The sequence below is a fragment of the Serinus canaria genome, chromosome 4 (assembly GCF_022539315.1).
Source record: "Serinus canaria isolate serCan28SL12 chromosome 4, serCan2020, whole genome shotgun sequence".
Taxonomy (NCBI): domain Eukaryota; kingdom Metazoa; phylum Chordata; class Aves; order Passeriformes; family Fringillidae; genus Serinus; species Serinus canaria.
In genome coordinates this window covers 5,580,930-5,595,170 of record NC_066317.1, presented here as the reverse complement: position 1 = coordinate 5,595,170, position 14,241 = coordinate 5,580,930, and the positions used below count along the sequence as shown (strand labels likewise).

The following is a 14,241-nucleotide window of genomic DNA, read 5'->3' as shown; positions in this document are numbered from 1 at the left end:
CCACGAAAAAACCTCCACCCTGGAATTCAAGGACTGTTAAGGTTACTTAAGAGAACAGGCAGCATCCACAGACATTTACCCTACACCACAGTAGTCCCTTGCAGTCCCTTCCCTTCCTGCTCCCCAGGTGCTGCTTCTTTCTCCTCACTAGCCCCTTATTCCTAAGAGTATTCCAAGGACAGTAACTAAGAGGACTGCATTTTTAAAAGCATGCTGGTAAAACAGAAAGACAAAACTATTGCACAAAAGTGCAAAAACATGATTATACTCAGACTTTTCAGGTCTTTTAAATTTGTGCTTCACAATAAGCTTGACTGTATGTGCACCATTTGCATTATCCTCTACATTTGCACACTCACAAGGAGAACCCAGGGTGTTCTTCTTCACCAGATATTACAGATCTAAAGCATGATATGCCTTTCAAATTTGACACTGTCTAACCCATTTGCAGAACACTGTTGATGTTTTACTGCTACTAAAATTTAGAAAATACCCAGTTTTGTATAAAAATAATGCTGTTTTCCACCTCTAAAGGGAAAATCATTTAGAGGCAAAATGACTTTGACAGCATCCCTTAAAACTATACTTCATGTCACTATTTGTCATGTGCAGTGATTTGTATACTCCAGGGGCAGGAATATTTAGACAAGAACAGTATTCAAACCCCTGTGAAAAATGGGACAGGAAGAAATGAAGATTTTGTGCTTCAGTTATTCAGATTATAATACTAATATTATTACTAGTTCCTCTTTTTAAACCCTATTAAAAAATACCAAAATGTAAAGGAAGTTGTGAGTAAGAAAAGAGGATACATCCCTACGTCTTTGAAAAGTTAAAAACAGAGTAAACATAGCTTAGGTTTCTAGTTATAAGAGATTTCATACAAAAAAAAAAAAGCACCCAAAAAGTTATTGCCAGAAAACATCATGTCAACCTATGTGTACCCCTTGTGAAAAGAATTTGAAGAAACATCCCAAAAACAATCAGACAAAGGCACTAGTCAGATTACACGAAGTTTCACCAATGCAATAATAAAACAATTTCATAATGTTGTTCTGGAAAGAGAGAAGAATTGTAAACAAATTCATTCTTCCATAAAAAGGAGAAGTATTTGCAATTGTTTAAAATTAAGAGACAAAATCCAAGACATGGAAATAATCTTTTCTTCTGTAAAAAGAAAATTTGTTTTGTGAACCATTTGTCATGGAATGCTCTCTGTAGGCATCACATATCCATGTATGTGTATGTATGTGAAAACACAGAACATGAACTAAAACAGAAATTAACTCCTGTGTTGAGTGAAGTAACTTGAATTTGGGTGTAGGCTCCACAAAAGGCAGATTGCTGCTTGATTACTTTTATTTTATTTTACTTCACCACTTGGCTCAAGGAAAGGCAACATAATTAACATCTGACATAGACATGGCATTTTTGGAAGAGGCTGTCGAAATCCAGTTTAGGAATTGCTCAGAGGAGACTTTCAGAAATAAAAAGAGGCCATTGTCTTCCTAACCCTAGCAAAATAATAACTTTTTTGAGTGGGTGATCATTTACAGTGCGTGTACTTTATGTAACTACAGGAACATAACTGAATTTGGATGGGAGGAACCCAACAGTAAAAACCTGCTAAACTGTGGATGGTAACTTGAGGTTTGTTATTCTTCATTCCCATGCAGCACAAAGACAATCCCAGGAAAACAGCTGCAGAGAAACATCACAGAATAATTTCTGTGGCAAAGCTGAGCATTTCATTAAGATGTTGCCCAGAGAAGCCGTGAATGTGTTCAGAATCCCTGGAAGCGTTCAAGGCCAGGTTGAGATGGGACTTTGAGCAACCTGATTTAGTGGAAGATGTTCCTGCCCATGGCAAGTGCTACTAGATGATCTTTAGGGTTCCTTCCAACCCAAACCATCCCATGATTCTCTGCTGATGGAAGTGCCAGAGTTACCTGAAGAGGTGGGCGATGGCACGTGGGTGACGTAGGGGTGGTGCTGGAACTTGGGCGGGTTGTCGTTCACGTCGGCCACGGACACCAGCACGCTGGTAGAGCTGGACAGAGCCCTGGGGAAGCCCCCATCACTGGCTACCACCACCAGGGTGTAGTTCTCCCTCGCCTCCCGGTCCAGGAGAGCGCTGGTGATGATCTGGCCCGTGGAAGGGTTGATGGTGAATTGGGAATTGCCGCCCCTGAGCCTGTAGCTGTTGGAGAGGAAAACCAAGGGAGAAAAATTGGATTCGTATTTCAAAAGACAGCCTGCTGCCTTAAGATAATTTTTATACTAATTTTCTATACTCTTCAGACCACCATGCTGATGGGTATCAACACAGACTGTCCCATTTTCATCTGACTCTCCATCTGTCTTCACTGTTTGACTTTTTCCAAATTTCAAGGCCTGTCATAAATAACGTTTCTGGGGATTTCCAGCTGTTTAACACAGATTTCCAACACATGAGCTGACTGAGCTTTTGGATATTTGAAGATAACATTGGACATACTCTCAAAACTGCCTGCTGGAGGCATCCTTTAGTGCTGATTTCCCTGGGCTAATGAATTAGCTGTTACTTCAAAAGGCTGATGTTCCTCTTAACTGAACCTGCAGAATACAGTTAGAAAAAGTACTGTTTTTTGAAATAAAATGATGACAGCTTTACAAAATAAAGAGAACATTTAATACCCATATTGTTTCCTGATCCTTAGTTTTGCTATTCAAGATTTCAATGTGAATTTATAGCAATTCATAGCAAATTAGTAACCACAGAGCTCTGTTAACAGAGGCTAATAGGGACCAGAGTTTAACCCTCAAACTGGTGGGTGTGTTTGTGTGTGCACACATCCCCATGTGATCTGATAAGAACTGACTGTGTGCTCACTACAGGCATGTTGTAGAGGCTGCCTCTGCCTTCCTACCACACTGGATTTGTCCCTTCTCTTGGAATACTTATCCAGCTTGTGTTCATACAGCATGAATCTCAAAGATGTGTTTTTAAAGGTACTTGGTTAATATTACCCTTTTTAATAATTTGGATTTTTGAGAAAACAATGAAAACAAAAACTGGCTCAAATGATCAATTCTCATATTCAATATCATACCCAACACAGCTGGGCTAAGCATTGCCCCTCTGCTACAGCACAGCAGCAGCTCTTCTGAGGTATGATTCCACCAAAGACTCAGAATACAGTGGCTTTAATGAAAGAAATTAATATTCCTATCTTCACCTCTTTAAGACCAGAACAGGTTATGACAGCAGTAATAACACAGCCCAGAAGCTGCACTGAGAGGGTTGAGAGCCAGCCTGTGTAATAAGCTGTGGCAAGTTCTCCTGCTCAGTCATTAATCTCTGCACAACGCCACAAGCATGCTTTAATTGCTTAATTGTGATATAATGTGATGGCCATATGTAATTATTCTCCAGCCATAGCAATGAGCACCTAGAATAGAAAGAATGTGCACAAAGCCTAAAGCACCACTTAGCTCTCCCTAAACAGCAGCACTAGGCACATTTCATCTGTGATTTGCAGTGATTTAACCCTTAGTGGGATATTGCAGAGACAGAAACTTTCTTTTCTGTGTTTCCACTTGTTAGCACTGGAAAGATACTACAAATATAATTTTTTTAAAAGGAAATGATAAAGACATATTACATTTGTCGTAAGATATTCTGAATTGTACCTGCATGCAAACCAACTTGACAGTGTAGGTGTCTCAACACAACTGCAAAAAAATCCAGACTCAACCCCCAAAAAATGAAGCAAAACCAAAAACCCCTTGAAACTCTAATGCTGGCAAGTGGCATAAAAGGAATTTGATCTAAACACTTAAAATATGGCCTTTTGACTCTTATGTCTACTATTTTTAACAGGACTGCTCAAGTTTGCATTGCCATTTATAACCCTCATTTAATGGCTTCACAGGTTGTCACCAGAAACAAGAGAACAAGAATTGGCACGTATGGACAGGTGACAGCTTTGCAGAAACTTAAACACTTCTTTCAAAGCACAGCACATTTTTTGACTTTGCATGAAAATGTTAGCCAAGGATCTTAGATATCCCTATTGGAAACCAAAGGTTTAATTTTGAACAGACTCTAACAAGACAGAAAAGGAGTTCTGAGTGCTCAGCACCTCTGACAAGACGACCTTACATGTTCTGGTCCTTCTGGCTTTCACCAGTTTTGTAACACCAGCCATTCTTTAAGATCTGCTTTAAATGCTGAATCTGGACAAATTCTGTCCAAGAAAAACAAAGTCTGTTCCTGAGCCTGAAGAGTGTAAAACAAAACCTGAAAACAATGTTTTAATAGCTACTTATGAAGGGAGAAAATATTTTTATCAACTAACCCTACGATGCGGTACTGAGTGAATGACAAAGACTAATGGCAGAGATATTAAAGCAATTTAACCACACTAAAGAAATCCAAGAGCACTCTGATAATTTTTGATTACAGGACACAATCATTACAGTCATTCATGCTCTGCATGGAATTCTTTTTTTTTATAAAGGAGCTTGCCAGAAATAGTTCCTTAGACTATGAGTGAACAGAATTAAAAGCTTGATTGCTCCACAATTTAATAAATGGTATTTTTGGATGATTTTCAAGTATCTAAAGATGTCTAGATGTCAAGCTTCTATTTCTGGCTTGTAGCTAGTTGGAAAGAAAATATTTCATTATTTTGTAGATAGTGTTTTGCCATAACATAGTTCTATTTTACTTCCTTTTAAAAAAGTGACACAGTGGCATTCTTATGCTCTTTGAAGAAGGAACTGAGGTGAACTAACAAAGGTAAATAAAGAAGCTACTTTTATATCCTGCTTTGTAAGTTTGGAAACAGTAATGTTTACAGCCACAATAGTAAAATGTGGTAAGATTAAGAACTAATCTTGCTTTACATTGCATTGGCAATGTATCTGTCCTCAGTGGATAATCTTCAGCTTGTCTCTGCCACTCAGCATCTTCTTTACTCTTGCCTGTGGAATTGGGAATGGCCAGCATGCAGCCCAGTGCCCAGTTAAGTTCCATCCACTGAGCCCTGTGCAAAACTGCCAAATTCCAACTTTTTACTGGTTTTCTGAATGGCCTAAACTTTATGATTCACCTTGAGTAATGTTCATGCTAAACTGAAGACATTAATTGACTAAAGCTGTACTCAAGGAGCACATTTGCTTTCACTGAAAATTCCTCACTACATGAAAAGGTGTGAATGCAGCAGCAAGGCCTGTAGTGAGTGCAGCTGCAAATTAAACTAGCTTGCTTTTCACTCAGTAAAAAAACAACTCCACAACTCTATTTGTCCTCAATATAACTCTAAAAGCCTGTAAACAACAAAAAGACAGATTTGCCCAAGTAATTTAGTTACACACACAAAGCTGTTCTATTTTTTGTCTTACAGCTTTAGGGCACGCTGGTGATGGACACTAGGGAATAAGAAATCTTCAGGCAAGATATGAGGCAGTATTACACAGAGCAGCAGTAATCGACCTACCTAATGACAGCATTTGTAGAAGCATCAGCGTCCGAGGAGTTGACGAGCAAAATATCTGTCCCCGTGGGAGCATCCTCCGGAACAGTGGCAAAATACATGTTAAAGGCAAACGTGGGGACGTTGTCATTGACATCATCCACTGTGACAGCTATGGTTCCAGTGCCAGTGAGGGCAGGAGATCCTGTGGGAAAGGGGGGAGGGTACAAAGTGCTAGAGGTTACAAACACCAGCATGCTAATCGGAGCTCTGCCAGCCCCGATTTGGAGCCGAGCGTTTGAGCATGTCACAGGTCACAGAGCAAGGAAGCCGGCTCAACACAGAGAACAGGGTCAGGTTTGTTTCAAAGTCATCTTGACATAAAGTACAAGTTGTGAAAGACAAAAAAAAAAAGAAAAAAAAAAAAGTTATTATTTTTCTTGCTACATCTAATTCCAGAAATATTTTGTAATACAAGCTCAGTGGAAAAAGATGGTCTTGGAACCGCTCAGAAAGCCTTCCTGTAACAATTAGGACCAATTTGAAGATGTGGTTGACTTTCCTATTCCTCTGCAAGAAGACCTTCAAAGGTGGCACGCTGACAGACGTGAAGACTCCAGCCCTCAATTTATTCACCCGCAGAACAAATAGAGTGGAAACAGTGGCAAAACCCAGCTTTCCGCGTGGCTTTTCCACTGCCGGTCGCACCCTGACCTGGGGAGACCTTCTGGGAGCGGGTGAGAAGGTTGAAGTGAGTCTCCAGCCCTGTTCAGACTCATTCTCTCCCTAGAAGCAACCATCCATAGCAGCAAATAACGCTCGCTCCAATGGGATACTGGCTTACGGGAAATCGGACTGAACTTATTTAACCCAGGGCTTTCATCCTCCTTGTTATTCTAAACTTAACTCTGATGAGCAGCAAGGAGCATGAAATAGCATGTTTATTCATGTGCAATCTCTCAGTGTTTGTCCTCTTCAGCTTTTCCTTTGTCAAATCCAAAAAAAGACAATGAAGACTTTTACAAGTTCATGTTAGTTTTGTCAGTCCATTCATTACCCTTCTTTTCGGCCAAGAATCAGCAAGACATCTTCTGCTAACCCACTTTTTCCCCTGGAGAAAAGGGATCATTCCTTTCCTTGAATACATAGGAAGGAGAAGGAAAAAGTGATAGCAGAGCACAAAACACTTAAGTTATGGCTGCTTTTACTCAAAAGACAGATGACGACCATGCCTCTTTCACCCAAGATTGCACAGCTTTCCCCTTCCATCTCAGACCCACCAATTCAGCATTTGCTGGACTGGGATAAAGGGAGGATAATGAAATGCTCTGGGCTGGAGATTGGTGGAGTCCTTGCTGCGAGGCAGGCATATTACACGGAGCCGTCACTTGACGGAACGCAGGCTGCCCCGCGCGACCGCCCCGGTCCTTCCAGCCCCGCCGACGACTGGGTCACTGCTATCCAAGGGGATTGCTGCAGCTCAGCCTCGGGGCTGGGAAGGAGGCAGGCTCTGCTCTTGGGTCTCATCTGCTCCTGGCAAGGGCTCCAAACACACAGTTCTTACATAAAAGGAGAAATAGCAACCCATTTTCCGACGTGTTAACCCTTGAAGGCTGAAGAAGCGAGGCGGGAAGAAGCTGGGAGCAGCCTCAGCACGGGCAGGAGGGTTTTGCACCACAAAAATGCTTTGCACTAACGTGGTTTAATGCCCAAATGGGCTGAATGACAGAGCTTCCAATTGAAAGGTGTTATAAATCTCACAAGGCTGGGCTTGGAGGCTGCTGATCAGAGGGGAAGGATCACAAGGCCGAGGAAAGAACGTGCCAGCCAAGGAGTATAGATTTCACATCACACAATAGAGGCCTTTCTCTGCTCTGCTCTGAGGTAATTCACTCTGCCAATTAAAACGCTTTCAGCCAGGAAGGTTACATTAAGGCAATAAGTCTGACTCATTTTTTAGCCCCCTTTTTTTTTTTTAACTCACGATTTTGTCATTCAGCCAAACACATATAGATAGAAAATCCTGCAAAAGTGTTCTTGATTGCTGAAATATTGCCTGTGAAGTGTTTATTATTACTGCATTAAAGGAAAGAGAGTCCTCAGCGGCGTTTGCTGTGTGTGTCATCAAGCTCTGGCCTTCCAAACGCATTTTATTGACATTCATCTCGCAGCTAATGAAATGAAAGGTTGAAAGTTGTAAAGTTTCGCAGCTGATTAAACAATTTATATATAATTCAGAAATTAATCTTGGGTAAGTCACATTCAAAGAGCATCAGTAATGCAATTCAGCCTGGAAAAGAAAGCTAACTCACAGCTAAAACCTGAGACTCGCTCTTTCCGATGTATTTGCTAAGACAAAGCCAAGGCCAGAAAATTCACTCCGTGGGTTAAGTCACAAAAAGGAACACAGGTGGCAGTGCCTTTAGATCCCAAGCTTTGCCTCATGCCCCAGTGCCTTATTCTCCAATTCCCCTTCCTCCCTGGAAGTGTCTGTGAGGCACCATGCAGCACAGCGTGGGCTCATTTGTGTCAGCCTCAGGGAAGGGACTTAACCAGCCAAGGCTGAGCAGCACACCAACAAAATTAGCTGGGGTAACATAAGTAACCCAGACCTCATCAGCGTTAGCTTGTGGCTGCAGAGTGCTCACAGAGACATCCCAGAAGTCCCATTTTAATTCAGCTGTTTGTAACATCCCAAGTCATTGCTCCCCGGTTCTAAACCCCAAACCTTTCTCATCTTACTTGGATGGAAAAACTCACGTATTTACATTGGTTTCCTGTCTGTGTAGTTATCCAGATATGGGATTTTTTTTTTCCCTCTAAGCAAAATATCACGTCCACAAATTTAATCCTTTATTCTATTACACAGAAAGACAAAATTGCAATTTCACAGAGAGTCCTCAAAGCTTTTACTCGGTCGAAATTAAATGACTAGCTCACATTTCTGCAGTTACTGAGAAATATAAGAAGAGGAAATTACAAATGAAGTAATTTCATATGGAAAAGAAATAGCTCAGGGCCAAATTCTACCGTCCTCAGTGAACTTCCAGTGAAAGCTGTGCTTGCACAAGGACCACAGAATTTGGCCCTTGGTAATAAGCAGGTTTCATAAAATGTACATGTCATATTTGTGGTGAGAGAAGTAGTTTCCACGGTCAGGCTGAGTTCCCAGATTTCTTAGTTTTGCTTCAATAGCAAATCTTCCCCAAGTCAGTTAATTCTTATTAGGGTAGAGCATCATCCCTATTTTAATATTTTGCATAAATAACTGCAGTAAATTTAGTGTAACTTCTGCAATATTAGCCAAACACACAAGATGACCCCAAACCATTCTTAATAAACCAGACATGTTACAGCCTATCTAAAATTGCTGTACACAGCCACACAAGCCTCTGAGTACTTTTAAAAACAGCCCTGAGGGCTAAAGCCACAAAGAAACATACACTCTTCCCTTAGTGAACTTGCATTAAATATTTCTATGATTTTTCATGATAGCCTGAACTATTTTTCAGCAGAAGCAGCAACTATTTCTTTGTCAGACACTCCTCATTTAGAGCATTTGTCTAGTGTTATACAACTAGTAGGTTTTTTTTTTTCCAAATCCCAAAATACTACATCTCACAGAGTCTTGGAATATCCAAGCTGGAAAAAGAGTTTTCTAGAAGGATGGAGGAGTGAAGGAACCAAATGATGAATAATGAAAGAACATAAAATTCACTACATGAACTAAATGGGAGAGATTGAATTGTCTGTTCTGGTTCAGTGAGCATCACATCTTTACAATGTATAAGATGGTGCCACTCATATATTATTGTCATTCTAGTTGTGGATTTCCCATCTCTGAGTGCTGAGGTCTGTTTCTGTGAGCTGCACAGTTTATTTCCTAGGTGGCAGCTGTACATATACACTAAGCAGACAGTCCCACACACGTCACTGCTGAAACAGAGATTAACCTGGGATAGTGTCAAAATAGCAACGCTGAGTTCAGGGGGAAAACTGCTTCCCACGGATGTTCTTCCAAAAATTTCAGCTTTTTTGCTTACATCTGCAAGTAAACATGTGTCTGGGATGAAGAGAAGGAGCAGACCAAGGGAGCCTGTGGTGGAGGATGAGTTACAGAGAGAGGTTATGAGAGGCCACCTTGGGCTGGGCCAGCACTGGGCTGTGGCTCCCCTCTCTTGCTCTCCCCAGCAAGATGGGACTGGGACTGATGAAGGGCTACGAGCAGGTCTTCTGCTCCATTCACCCATGATTGCTTGAGGCTGATCACCCCAAAAAATATGATGATATTTGTAATTTTTTACTTTAAAAGTTGTAACAAGCAACCTGAATTTTTTCTTCTCTCTGTCCGGGAGAGGTGGGATGAAAAATATTGGCTCTGTGCAGTAATTCAAACAGAAGAAAGGACACAGAATGCAGGAAGGTGACAGTGGGGAGAAATACCATTTAACCTGACAATCTCTGCCTTTCAAATGCTGGATAACCAGCAAAGAGAGGTCAATACACATTTCTGGATGAACTCATCACAAGCCACTCATTGCCACAAAGTCACCCACAAGGGGTGCACCTGAAGACTGCTTTCATTCTGCCTCAGTCCATCCATGCAGCCTTGGAAGAAGGGAGCACCATGTGCCTGTCCCTTGTTCTGGGGAATGGGGAAGGTGAGCTGTTTGGGCTCCCTGGAATCCCCCAATCCGTGGCAGTGTCTGCTCTGGTACATGTTCAGCTCTCCACACCACATCTGGGTGACTGGGGAATGATCAGAGCACTTAGTGCACTGGAGCAGCAAGAAAAAGCCATGAAAGGAAACTTGCAAAGCCATTTAGGTTCTTCAAGAAAGCTCAGGAAAAGATGATGCTATTGGAAATTATCTCGGCTGCGTGGTGCTGTTTGGCTCACAGCAGAAATTAGAAATAGGAGAATGTGTCCAGCACACCATCAACATATTGTTTGAAGCCTTAATGGTTTCTAGGTCCTGTCTGCACCATGCTTAGCACAGCAGATAGTAAAACCATCATTCCTTTCAGAAACCAGGAGCTCAGAAGTTTTTGCCAGCATTAAAATACCAAAATCACGTGCTAGAAAACAATAAACTTAAGCAAAAACCCCACAGATACATTTCACTAAAATAAAAAAAAAAAAAGGATTAAAATGAAATAAAACTAATCTTACTGACTAATCAAGACTCATCCTCCAAGCAGTTTACCATGTTTTGTGGTAAATTAAACACATCATTATCCTGAAAATTGGAAAGCGATTTAACAGAAATGGAATTTTTGCCTCAGCGAAACGTGTTGCTTTGCAACAAAGAGGATTTCACTTCTCCAGTCAAACACTCCCTGAATGAGTCCCAGGACTAGGAGTTGTATGTGTTATCACAGAGAATTAACTTTTTCACTCAAGTAAACAAGGCCTTTCTCACAATAAAGTGGCCAATCTTTCTAAAGGCATTTAAATGCAGACAGAGTGTGCTGAGCCTCACTCAGCTGGTGAGTTTTAAAATAAACACAGGGCTACATTAAGTGAAAATGCAACTAGCCTGCATTACACTTTGCATTTCTAGTGCACACGAGGCTTGATCTGGAGCATGCATGACTTTGACTAATTTTCCAAGAACACAGAAGAAACTGCATCTGTGAAATGAGAAAAAGTAGTCCTTTCTACAAGACTGCACCACAAATATTTGTCCTGGCTGGGTATGGTGACTGGGCTTTGTTTTCTTCTTACTCAATTTTTCACCACAGGCTGTCATGCTAAGTCTTAGAAAAACTTGTGAACCAGGACTATTTTGAGACAAAAGCTGAAATAAATGGCTAATAAAAGATATTAAAAAGTTAGAAGCAATCTGTACTCTCAGTCAGTTCAGTGGGTGACTGAATGAAACATGCAGGAAACTCAGATTTTCAAAATTTCTGAGTGTGTCAAATTTGAGTTTATCTCATAGATAGGTACAAAGCAGTAGTTGATCCCAAAGCTGATTTAACAGGACTTGAACTTCAAAAACCAAGGGAAGAGATTGATAGTTAGGACAGATCCATACTTTTGCAAGGATTATCTAACAAAGAAAAAAAAAAAACCAGGGACATTGTGTACTACATCAGGTATTAGAAAAGAGAATATCAACGCCCATCTAGCAGCCTAAATAAGCTGGGAGCAAACAGAACTGAATTTGAGAAGATAAAAAGTAAAAACAAAATAATAAATTAGTCACTAGACCAGAGCCCAGCCTTGTTCAAGCAGCAGCACGTCCAGCCACACTTAGGCTGGTGCATGTGCATGAACACAGAAACTCACACCTGGTCTGAGAGTGCAAAAGAAAACTCTGCCCCAAAACAGTGATGCACAATGGGATCTCTCATCTACTCTTTGGGTTTTAAATTTGGATACCAAAATTCCTGACTGACTGCATCCTATGAATTCATTAAGCTTTGGAGCTTCAGGACAGGGGCAACACCACATTGCAAGAAATGTAATATGCTGCTGAAAGAACAGGAGTTGCAGGCACACAGAGAGGCAATTTTAAGGCCTCTGGTGTATATACACATTTCCCTATCCCTCTTTTCTTCCTCTGATCAGGAGCAGTTTCCTGCAGCTGTTAACCCAGAGAGGTTAAAAAAAAAAAAAAAAGGCTGGAGCACTGTTACAGACCTACAGGAACACAGACACAGACTGAGAACAAAACCCCTGCAGTAAAGAAAAAGTATAATATATATTTAGCACAGCTTTAAGATGTTCAACCATCTCACATGTGCATACTGCACAATTTTTAGCCAGAAAGGCATTTATTTCCAGAGCAAGGAGTTGCCTTCTACCAAATGTTCCAAAACAAGAAAAATTAAGAAAAATGCTGAATTTTATGTTCATAAAAATCGTGGCACATGACAGGTTCTAAGGGTGCAAGGAAGAAATTATTCTCTGTGAGGGTGGCAGGGCCCTGGCACAGGGAAGCTGTGGCTGCCCCATCCCTGGAAATGTCCCAGGCCAGTTTGGATGGGGCTTGGAGTGACCTGGGCTAATGGAAGGTGCCCCTGACTGTGGCAGCTGGTTGGAATTCCACCAGATTAAGGTTCCTTCCATCCAAAATCATTTTATGATCTCCCTGTGCCTGCAAAAAGCAAGAAGTGCTGGAAGAATGGGCATGGCCACGTGCCCCACCCAAGGCCCCAGGTGACAGAAGTGAGATTGAAAGAAAGTGGAGCTGTAACAGGATAAAGGCAGAGCCATTTAAAAAAATATTTTCTAAAAACCACCAAATTACTCCTCCTTGTTATAAGTTCTTTCTGTAAACAGAAAAAACAGAGAAGCTGGCTCATGCAGGGGCTGCTGACTAAGGCAGTTTTTGACAGCTTGTGACTCCTGAATATCCCATAGAGAAATTCCTGTAATGCACAATTCTGAATTAGGCTTTAAAAACACCCTGTAGAAATACAGAAGATTAACCAGCAGGCTAAGTGTTCAGGCCATATGTGCATGTTTTACTTGTTTTATCCTTGCAATTAAGGCTTCCTGAAATTGTAGCTGTGCATTTGAAGATTGAGCTAGCAGACTTACAATTTATAAGGTGTAATGTTTAATTTGAAAAACGGTTTAAGATCACCAAGGCTGGAAAAACCTTAGCATTTCTCAAAGGCTGATAAACTGCTTAACAACTACTCCAAAACTACTTCTGCAAAACAGATTACAGTCAGAGATCTCATCAGCAGATATGAAATAGAATTTCACAGGCAAGTGATGTAAGCAGAAGAACAATTGAAAATTAAGTTTGATGTAGAAGTTCCAAACTAATCAGAGCAAGATGGATGAATGAAGAGGTAAGGGAAGAAGTGCAACAGCTTGCAAACTGAAAAGCAGACAATTCCAACTTGAAAATTTTAAAATAGTCAACATTATATTCTAGCTTGTTTTCCAGTTTAAATAAATTAACCTGGATTTTTTTAAGAGCTATACCTGTCTTTTTCTCCCCAAAACTAGTTTGAGTTAGTTTGAAAATGAAGTGCTATGCATTATTTTAATCTGAGTGAAAATCTTTCATTGTTTTCACTGATATTTTAGCTTGAGCTGGCCAGCCTGAGCCCATTGCCAGCCTGAACATAAGTTTCTCCTGCACCTCACCCCAGAGGAAGTTTTATACTTGGATTTAGCTCAGAGAATCTTGCAGGACTGTTTAGAAAACAGTGCTCTAATAATGAAGTTCTAAGTCCAAAAAGAAGACTAAATGTCTCAATTGCCATTTGGGGGCTGTACTGTGCACCTCTCTGAGGGGATTTGGGGAGGAAACATGTCACATCCCACAGCCACTGAGATGCTCTCTTCCCTGACAATAACTCCTCAGGGGATGTTGGACTGACTCTGCCACAAACACTCTTCCTAAATAGCTTTTGGAGCTTTTTCTTCTAGGGAAAAATGTCAAAGTGCTAACAGTTTCTAGGCTCTGTGATAGGGCAAGACCCTGCTGTTAGATTGCCACAGCCACAAAATGCCACTCTCAATTCTCTTGTCTCCTGATTTTAGAGGATGGTCAGACAATATGAACACTATGAACTCACTGACGAGTGTCACCATCTCAGTTGTCCTGAGGTGCCATTTAGAAATAAATTTAAAAAATCAGGCAGAACGACTCCATCAACAGTTTTAGACGGCACTGACACAAGGAAGAGCTTCCATGAATACAAGGAAATAAATGGAGCTGGGACAGAACCCAAAATTCATTTTGAAACATAAAACAAGACCACAGAAGAGAGAAATCCTTCTGTCTACTGCTTAGCACCAAGGTGAGCAGACA

General features: G+C 40.9%; 1 protein-coding gene across 1 annotated transcript in view; it reads right to left on the bottom strand.

Annotated features, from left to right (window-relative positions):
- FAT4 (FAT atypical cadherin 4) overlaps nucleotides 1-14,241 on the bottom strand; it is a 125,400-nt gene that overhangs the window by 31,821 nt on the left and 79,338 nt on the right. Inside the window, exons 7-8 of the mRNA XM_050973694.1 lie at nucleotides 5,484-5,664; nucleotides 1,950-2,200 (exon numbers count right to left, since the gene is read on the bottom strand). Of these exons, the coding sequence (XP_050829651.1) occupies nucleotides 1,950-2,200; nucleotides 5,484-5,664 (432 nt within the window). The remainder of the gene's footprint in view (nucleotides 1-1,949; nucleotides 2,201-5,483; nucleotides 5,665-14,241) is intronic.